The sequence below is a fragment of the Cornus florida genome, unplaced genomic scaffold (genome assembly GCF_030987335.1).
Source record: "Cornus florida cultivar Cherokee Brave unplaced genomic scaffold, ASM3098733v1 CherokeeBrave_3.0.0_Hap2_Chr08, whole genome shotgun sequence".
In the NCBI taxonomy this organism is placed as follows: domain Eukaryota; kingdom Viridiplantae; phylum Streptophyta; class Magnoliopsida; order Cornales; family Cornaceae; genus Cornus; species Cornus florida.
The window spans coordinates 3460568-3470034 of record NW_026775578.1 but is presented as its reverse complement, the minus strand read 5'-3'; the positions used below and the strand labels follow the sequence as shown (position 1 = coordinate 3470034).

General features: G+C 37.2%; 1 protein-coding gene across 2 annotated transcripts; it reads left to right on the top strand.

The window, feature by feature from the left end:
* Nucleotides 1–848: 848 nt before the first annotated feature.
* Nucleotides 849–8254, top strand: LOC132268944 (pentatricopeptide repeat-containing protein At4g02820, mitochondrial). Of its 2 annotated transcripts, none has more exons than XM_059769878.1 (3): nt 849–1192; nt 6321–7604; nt 7976–8254. In XM_059769878.1, the coding sequence occupies exons 1-2, from the start codon at nt 902–904 to the stop codon at nt 7575–7577; spliced, it is 1548 nt and encodes a 515-aa protein (XP_059625861.1). In that variant the 5' UTR covers nt 849–901; the 3' UTR covers nt 7578–7604; nt 7976–8254. The 2 variants fall into 2 exon arrangements, with proteins under 2 accessions (XP_059625861.1, XP_059625860.1); XM_059769877.1 differs by having other exon boundaries at nt 850–1192; nt 7783–8254.
* The last annotated feature ends 1213 nt before the right edge of the window (nt 8255–9467 follow it).

The window sequence follows — 9467 nt, the reverse complement described above, 5'->3', positions numbered from 1 at the left end:
TTGAAAATTTAGACATAGTTAAGGGGAGTTTTTTGGACTTTATCCTATAATTTATTTCAATTACTCCTTTTTTTTTTTTTTGGACTTGATTTGTCTCCTATCATTGAGATTTTGCTCAATTAAAATTTATATTTGATCTTATTTGTTAATCAAAATACTCTCCAGCACCACCTTCCCACAATACTTTCTCTTTTAAAGCTTTATGACAAATACTTTACAATTTTTATTACAACTACTTTGAAAAATTGCCATCATTACTTTGAAATAAAAGTAATTGATGTGCTGAAATTCAAGCTATAAAACGATGTCAATTTGGTAAATGAAAGGAATGAACTTTTTTGTGTTGTTTGGTCTACATCGATAGGTATTGGGGTTGGGGAGAGAGTCATAGAAATTTTTTATCCAAACAAAATAGTTGAGATTCAAGTTTATATTTTAAGCTTTATATTTTTTTTCAATAAATGTGTTAAGGTATTGTCAATATGTTAACTTTGTACATTTACAAACAAAATATTAATTTTTTTTATTAGAGTTTATGTGAATTTATAATATATTTTTTTATCAAATTTGTACTTAAAACTCAAAATTACCTAAACAAATTTAAGTTGAATTTGGGTATGAGATTAAATGCTAAGTAACAGCCAATTTTTCTGTAAAATAAAAGGTTGCCAAATTTTCTCTAAAATAGAAGGTTGGGACTTGGGAGTAAAGTAATTGCAGGAAAAAAGAAAAAGAAAAAGAAGTGAATGTGTGAGTTTATTTGACAAGATAAAAAGAAAAAATTAATAATAATAATAATAATAATAATAATAATAAAACGAATAACTAAAAACCTCGGCGCGGGTAGTCTTGATTAAAAACCCTGACCACTGAACAAACGGCGAACATAACGTAGGTTAAAATGTTGATCCGCTGCGCCCGCACAACCTTCGCCGCCGTTCGGCATTTCTCCGCGGAAGCGACTGCTGCGGCGGCGAAGCCAGCATCGACGGGCGTCGTAACCAGCACCGCCAAGACCTCCGGTGGCCGAGACACACTGGGCCGACGACTTCTAAGCCTCATTTACACAAAACGCAGCGCCGTTATCACTATAAGGAAATGGAAAGAAGAAGGGCGTGTAGTCCGCAAGTACGAACTCAATCGCATCGTCCGAGAGCTCCGAAAATTCAGGCGTTACAAGCACGCCCTTGAGGTTTGTGTTCTTTTATCGTCCTGCTTTCAAAACCTCAGTTGCTCTCTAATGCATATTTGGATTGTATATACTTGTGTTTGTAAATATTTATGCATTCACATACATTTATGGTTATTTCAATTTATTATGTAAGGTGATTCTCGGTGATTTCAATTTTATTACATATTGATTATTGAAATCGTTCGTTCATCATTGAGGATGGAGTAAAACTGTATTACTTTGCACTTGGTACATGGTGATATAGAGATACGTTCGATACTTCGAATTTTTGAGTATCAAAATTGGTATTGAACATTTTATCTTAGAATGCTATGTTTAGTATTGTAGTTTGTCTAAGATTTGCTCACTAAGCATCAAATTTAGTCAAAGCTGTCTTTTGCTTACTAGGCATTGAATTTGCCATTCGTGGTTTTAATCAATAGCAGTAGTATTGATGTACAAAAAGGTGTGGCAATTTTAATTTTAAGTATTTTGTGAAACCATCAGTAGGTGGTGGAAAATCCCACTAACGACTAGGATGATTGTCCAGTGGTAGGGATAATCCTTTCCAAGAAGTAATTATTGTCTCAATGAAGATATTTTTACTTTCTAATTGGGATATAGCTTAACCGCAAATGGAAATAAAATTTGAGTAAGAGATTGGTAAACAATTTGGTCTCTTTTGAAGAAAATTTCATTGCATTCCTTATTGACTTCAATGCGTAAGATAGATCTTTGGATAGTAAACTAATTGAAGAGCTTAAAATCCTACAATTGAACAAGTGATTGTTAATGAAAGAACACATTGCTGGAAACTAAATTGTAAGGAATGTCGAGATATTTTAGAACTTCAGTTGATGAACTAATGTTGATGGGTTGAGCTGAAAATGTTTTGTTTGTGGTGCTTCTCCTAGTATACTTGTGTTCGGCTGGTTCTCTAGCAGTTTTGCACGTGTTTTTTCTTTTACAACCAGCAGTTTTGGCACGTAGGTTTGGTGAGGTAAGTTATTATTTCCTCAAAAGCTTGTTGATGGGTCCTTTCCATCTTAATTATTGATCATACCGAAGTTTTATGCTTGGAGAGAAGGTATATATCTTGCATGCACATCTGGAGATGCCTTTGGAGGTTAAGCTTCAACGATTGCCTTGTTTTTGTTTATTAACCTCAATTCCGTTCTACAGGGTATGAATTCCTAACAAATTGCCACCCAAAACTGCAAATGCATACTTCACAGCATTCGTGTTTAATTTGTGAGTTCTCATCTTTTTAATAGTTTTACCTAATCTATCACATGCTTTGTTGTAGTTTTTCAGTCAACCATGTCGTGGATGACACATTCATAGTCCTATGAGAATGCAGGCCAATTGCTATCACAACTCATTCAAAACTCCTAATCGATCTTGGATGCCAAAAAGTTGTTTCGGACACCTCTCTTATTCTGCCATCTAGATCTCTCTCTACCCAAAGTAGCCAGCTATAAAAGGAAAAAAATTCATGCTTGGCAGCAACGTCAACCATTTGATTGGTCACCAACAATGCTTGCTCATATTTTGGTGGAGAATTCTCAATTTCTCATTCTTTTTGACGACATGAACTATATTTCAAAGCCATTTAACATACTAGGCCGTTATGATAAACCCTGCCTTTAGAAAACGCTCGGTTTCTTCCTTGAATTTGATTTACTTCCTGGAAGACTGCTTAGATGGCCTAAAGCCTTTCTCTTACAGACAATCTACACTCCATCCTCCCCAATCTCATGGCAATCTACTTTAACTACCTCAATGAAGAAAAATATACTGTCTTGAGAATCATGTTCAAGCAAGGTCAATGACTTCTAAGAGTGGGTCTTAAACATCTGCTTTTAGGTCATCCCACTCTATTGGAACAGCTTCTAAGTCATTCAGTTGAATGGCTTAGTTGGCTGATAATTTTTCTTCCTATTGAATACACAAAGCCATTCAGGCTGAATTAGAATTATGTAATTCAGCCTTCTTTGTAAGAGATAGGACTTCAGTTTTGCTATACTGACTTTTTATGTCAACTAAGTACTGTTTCTTTTCCCTTTGCTGATCTATCCATGAAGTATCATATCGGAAAAGTCAACTACTGGTCTTTGATGCGTCAAATTTGGTCTTTGATGGTTCTTCATATGCATCTTAAAGTCATCATTGGTGCTAGTTTTCTGCAAATGCTCACAATAAACAAATAAATCTCTCTTTGTGTGTGTGTTTGGGGGGGGGGGGGGGGGGGGGGGGGGGGGGTTGGGGGTTGGGTGGTTCTGGTTAGGGCTGCAAACGAGCTGAGTTTTCGACGAACAGCTCAAGCTCGGTTTGCTAAGGGCTTGGTTCACGTTTGTTTATTTATAAATGAACCAAACGGTCCAAACTCAAAGAAAGTTTAGGTGTTTGATAAATAAACAAGCAAATCTCGAACACCCTTCAATTCTGCTCCTTATTTTGTGAACACTTTCATGAACATGCTTATTATTAGGCTTGTCAATAACTCAATATACACACACACACACATATATATACATAACTCAATAATTTAGGTCCATTCTTTTTATTTTAACTATAGAGTAGAGCTCATTTCAGTTCAACCCAACCCAATTCGATAACATTTATAATATGAACCAACTCTAAAAGAAAAACTCCAAGCCCATGTTCCCAGCTAACATAGGACAAATAGTAACCAAAAGTAAAGAAGGGGATGGGATGAAACTAGAAGAAAGAGGTGAGAACACAGACGAAGGAGATGAGAAGAATATTGAAGAGTATAGGTTGGAGAGACTGAGGGATTAAGAAAAAAAGAACACAAGGAAGAAGAAGACACAAAGGGAGAGTTTTCAAACTCACTAATATTATTCAATAATTCAAAACTGAATTATCTAATTACATATGAGCCTTTATATAGGCAAAACATAACCCTAAAATATTAAAATATCCCCCAAAATAGAACATTGTCAAAAATAACAAAAACTAAAACATAATTACATAATTACATCAAATCCCTAATTTCACCTATCTTTGCCCCTTCTCCTAAAGTAGAGGCGGAACACATGTGGCTCATCCCCGAATATCATAGCTCCTTCATCACCTGCCCATTCATATAATTTCTACACAACTCTCTCACCCCGTATCTTCCCCAACCACTAATTGGTGCATCCCTAGAAGAAAGAAGTGGCAACTCAGCAACAGCACCACCGGTGACAGTACTACCATGGCTGAATATAATACACGTTTTCTTTCACTCCTCTCTAGGTCGTATTTCTCCCTAATCTCTCACCTCTTTTTATTTCTCTCATACTGGATGGAAGAATCGAAGTGAATGTTATACATTAAGCTGAAGATCATAAGTAGGGTGGAGAATGGTGGCAATTTCTTGTACCATGTATATATTATCACTCACACACACACATACAATAACAACCCGCAACTACATTTTTTTTTCTACTTTATTGTCTTATCGAGCTGAGCTCAAGCATTGTCAAACATGGCCGAGCCGAGCTCGCTCATATGGGAGCTCGAGTCGAGATCGAGCCTAGCTTGAAGACTATGGCTACATGATCGAGCTGAGCTCGAACAGACCTCTACTCAGCTCAGCTCGGCTTGTTTGCTGCCCTAGGTTTAGTTCTCAACCTTGATTTAAAGCGAATTTGAAATTGTCTCCTCTATATGATCTGGCATTCCACAATTTTGTTTTCATGAATATATATTTAATCATTATTATGCCTTCTATTTATTGAACCCCATCAATCAATGTGACATTTAAGGCACGTTGTGAGGCCTGTGCCCGAGAATTGTTTCACATTGTTAAAAATGCACATTTCTTGTCATGAAATCTCTTCACAGGGAACGACTTGCTAAGTATTCATATATGCAGGCACAACGGATCTTATATGCTTTCCCATCATTATTCTATATAATGAATTGAAAGAAATTTCAAGAAAGGAATAATGTCACTGGATAGAACTGAAATAATTCCAAGTATTGTTTTTGAATAAACAAAAATAGAGACAAAATTTCTTTCTTTGGTCTCCGACTTTAACTGAATACTTTCCCTTGAAACTTCCAAGTTAACCCTTTCTAACAGTTGCTAGTTCAGCAAAAGTTTTAACCAAAAGTCATTCTCTTTAGAAGTTGCTTCTTGAACTCTTACAATTGCTATTGAGCCATAATTGAATGTTTGTCATAATAAAACGTGTTGAGTCTCAACAAAACAAGGGGGGCCCACGTACCATGAACGTGGCGCCCAGGTAGGCCTTACTAGCATGATAACACGTCATAGCTGAAAGACCAAAGGGAGGTCCCCGAGAAACACCTCAAGGATAACCACGTTCCAACCAGGGGACTCTTGAGCCGAAGCATAGGCTCGCAAGCATGAACCTTTCGAAAGCACTCTAGAAAGGAACTCCATCTGTGAACAAGAAGCGTAGCACAGAGCGAGACAAAGGTAGGTTGGTCTCGAGGGCTCGCAAATCTTCACCTTGGGACTCGGAAGGATCTTTGAATCGGAGGATGAGAAGCTAGAATTTGCCTTAGCTATTGGCCTAGCCAGTGGGATGGTGAACCATGTGCCTCGAACCTTCTAACCACATTAAATGCTCCCGGCTACCGCTGTCTTAGAAGAAATGGGTGCATTTTTTGCTGATGTAGAATTAACATGCAGGCCGAATGATGGCATGGCCAAAAAACCATTTTCCCTCTAGATCCGAAAGGATCATGATTGCCTCCTACGGACCTACAGTAGGTAAAGACTCTAGGCAGAGGCTTGAGAATTGTCCACTGGGTATTACCCAATAGTCTGAGACTATAATAGGACTCTCACCACTAATCTCATTGGCTAGTCTACTTCTTCTCCTTCCTCCTAAAGGTACTGACTGGGTCACTCAGATTTGTGTCTTTGATATCACCATTGTTACATATAATTAAATCACAGTAAAGAACCCCCACACATGTCGTATATTAAGTTGTTTTGTAGATCCTGAGTAACTGCAGCTATCTTATTCTAAAATTATCACAGTATCTATTTCTCGAATCTGGTTGGGGCACACTTGGATATGACTTGAAAATATTTCAGGATATTGAACCACTAAAGAAATTCCTCACTATATTATAGTTCAAGGTCTAAATCTGATTATTTATGCAGATATGTGAATGGATGAGAATACAAGATGATATCAAGCTATTACCGGGAGATTATGCAGTCCATTTGGACTTGATTGCAAAAGTTCGTGGCTTAAACAGTGCGGAAAAGTTTTTTGAAGATCTCCCGGATAAAATGAGAGGCCAGCCTACCTGTACTGCCCTACTCCACACCTATGTGCAGCATAAGGTGTCCTCTAAAGCAGAGACTCTAATGGATAAAATGGCAGAATGTGGGTTTTTGAAGTATCCCCTTCCTTACAACCACATGTTGTCTCTGTACATCTCGACTGGGCAACTCGAGAAAGTTCCGGAAGTAATTCAAAAGTTATTAGCTAACACTTCGCCTGATGTAGTCACTTATAATCTATGGTTAACTGTGTGTGCCTCTCAGAATGATGTTGAAACTGCAGAAAAGGTCTTTCTCGGGCTAAAGAAGGCAAAATTAGAGCCGGATTGGGTGACATATAGCACATTAACCAGCTTGTACATTAAAAATTCTCTGCTTGAGAAGGCTGCATCTAGTTTGAAGGAAATGGAGAAAAGGACTTCTCAGAAAGTTCGAGTTGCTTATTCCTCTCTCATTAGCTTGCATACGAGCATGGGAAATAAAGATGAGGTTGACCGCATATGGAAAAAAATGAAGTCATCCTTCCGCAAAATGAATGATGCTGAATATACTTGCATGATGGCTGCCCTCGTAAAACTCCAGAAATTTGAAGAAGCCGAGAATCTTTATACAGAGTGGGAGTCTGTTTCCGGGACTCGTGACTCTAGGGTTCCCAATTTACTTCTTGCAGCTCACATCAACAAAAACAAGATGGAAATGGCTGAGAATTTTTACAGTCGGATGGTTCAAAGAGGCATCATCCTTGGATACACCACATGGGAGCTGCTTACATGGGGCTACTTGAAACAGAAGCAGATGGATAAAGTTTTAGATTGTTTCAAGAAAGCTATTAGCTGTGTGAAGAAATGGAATCCTGATGAAAGGATAGTGCGAGAAATCTTCGGGAGCCTTGAAGAACAAGGCAATGTTGATGGGGCAGAGCAGTTGCTAGTTACACTTCGGAATGCTGGCCATGTGAATACAGAGATCTATAATTTACTTCTGAGAACATATGCAAAAGCTGGCAAAATGCCACTTTTAGTAACAGAGCGCATGGAGAAGGACAAGGTCCAGTTGGACGAGGAAACTCGTGAACTTATTAAATTAACTAGCAAAATGTGCATAAGTGAAGTTTCAAGCTGTCTTTCTTAAGCAGACACTGCAATGATTTGTTTTGAGGTAAGATTTTTACCCATTTCTCTGTCAAGTTGGATATATGTTTGTTTTGATTTCATAGCCAAGCAAAGTGCTGAATCTACTCTTCTGCATCAAGTGTGGATAAACAGAGATGATGATGTGCACAAAAATCTTTTATAGCGTAGGACTATTTCCAATAAAATTTTAACCTCTCATGTAGATAGTACTTGATTACCAAGAAAGGGCAAAGAAAAAGTAGCGGCCCTTGAGATATTATTTATGCTTTGGGTCAAGAAAAAGATGGCTGGTAGAAGATCTGCTGGACTTCCTACAACTACAATTTCTGTTATCAAAATAAATCAAGCAGAGAGTCTGGAGGACAACATTTGTTATGACCGTGCCTTCCATTTCAGGGAAACAGCTTGAGCATGGAGAGCTGATGGGTGGGAGGCCCTTTTGTTCCATGGGTAGTTGGGTTGGTGCGATGGTATGTTTCAGTATTTTTTTGTGTATTTTGATTTTCATCAAGTTATATTACCTGTTCCTTCACTTCATGGGTACCTTTTGTTTGGATTTCTGAAATAATGGATACGCTTGTGAACTCAATCAAACTAGCACAACTGGTTGTAAATTATAAATTGCCTTTTTGGTGACTGTCAGAATGATCAAATTTCTGGCTTTAAACTTATTTAGATATGATGTCATGTAGGCATATTTTTGTTTGGAATTATAGGAAGAAAACAAGAAGCAGAGAGGGACCAGGTTCACTTTCACTGCATTATTTTTGCAATATTAAGTGTGATGGTCATCAAGTAGCTAATGCTGCTGCCTAAAATGATTACAAGCAGTCTTATCAGATGCTGATTTTTGTCATGAATGCAACTCTCTTGTTTGTTCAAGATACAAAATAATTAGGAAATTTAGAGCTGTTTTGTTTAAGCAAGCTACTGACAGAAAAATTCATGTGTTTTCTTTCGGTAGTTAAACGTTCGTGTTTCAGTTTCCAGGATCCAACAATTTTGTGTTCTATTTTACATAATTTACAGAGATAAGATAGAAGCCAAAAGAAGAAAGGAAGATAATAATTTGTGTTCTTTTGTTTGATACTTGAAAGAGAGAAATTGGAGAAAAAAATAAATAAAAGAATAAAGAAGGAAAAAAAAGGGAAGTGTGGAGGGTGGTTTAAAATTCTGCTTGCATTGTTGAGACTAATAGTGGATAGTGTGTATTTTATATAGAAATTGATAAAATATTCACTGGTTGGAGAAGATCTCTAACCAATCCATTATAATTACACATATCCCCAGTCTCAAACTGGGTTAGGGTCATAGGGCTGGTAATTGTCATAACAACCTCATTAAGCTTAGATGCAAGTCATGTGTGATGTGTCCATAGAAGGTCCATTTTCCTAAACCAAACTCCAACTTGTCAAGATGTTGGTGGGTTGGTTTGGTGGCTAAGAACTAGCCGCTGCATATATGCCATAAAAATGATACGTAGGTCATCATCCTTCTTTCTCCAAGCAAATGGTAGATATGTATATATATATATATAGTATAGAATAAAAAATAAAATAAGAGGAGAGGTTTTGGAGCAATGAAGCCTTCCGAAGAATAACTGCAGCAACCAAAATTGAAAGAGGGGTTTACCGAACCCAACCCAACCTATCCATATCCTACGTCGTCTATTTATCTTTATGTACTGAAATGCCCTTCAGTTCAGGTATTGGTTGATTAATATTTGAGCATTATTGTTGTCATTTATACATATTGTTAGATGAGGACACAGGTAATATTTGAGCATTTTCTTGCACACAAAATTACTACTTTTGATTTTTATCTTTACTTAAAGGTTGTCATTTTTTGAGCTAGGGTTTAATCTAAAATGAGAAAACCATTTTTTATT

What these genes read in the sequence shown, in the direction of transcription:
- LOC132268944 (XM_059769878.1), top strand. Translation starts at nt 902, where the DNA reads ATGTTGATCCGCTGCGCCCGCACAACCTTCGCCGCCGTTCGGCATTTC. An exon ending in GTTACAAGCACGCCCTTGAG is followed by an intron (nt 1,193 to 6,320) that starts GTTTGTGTTCTT and finishes TTATTTATGCAG; the next exon opens with ATATGTGAATGGATGAGAAT.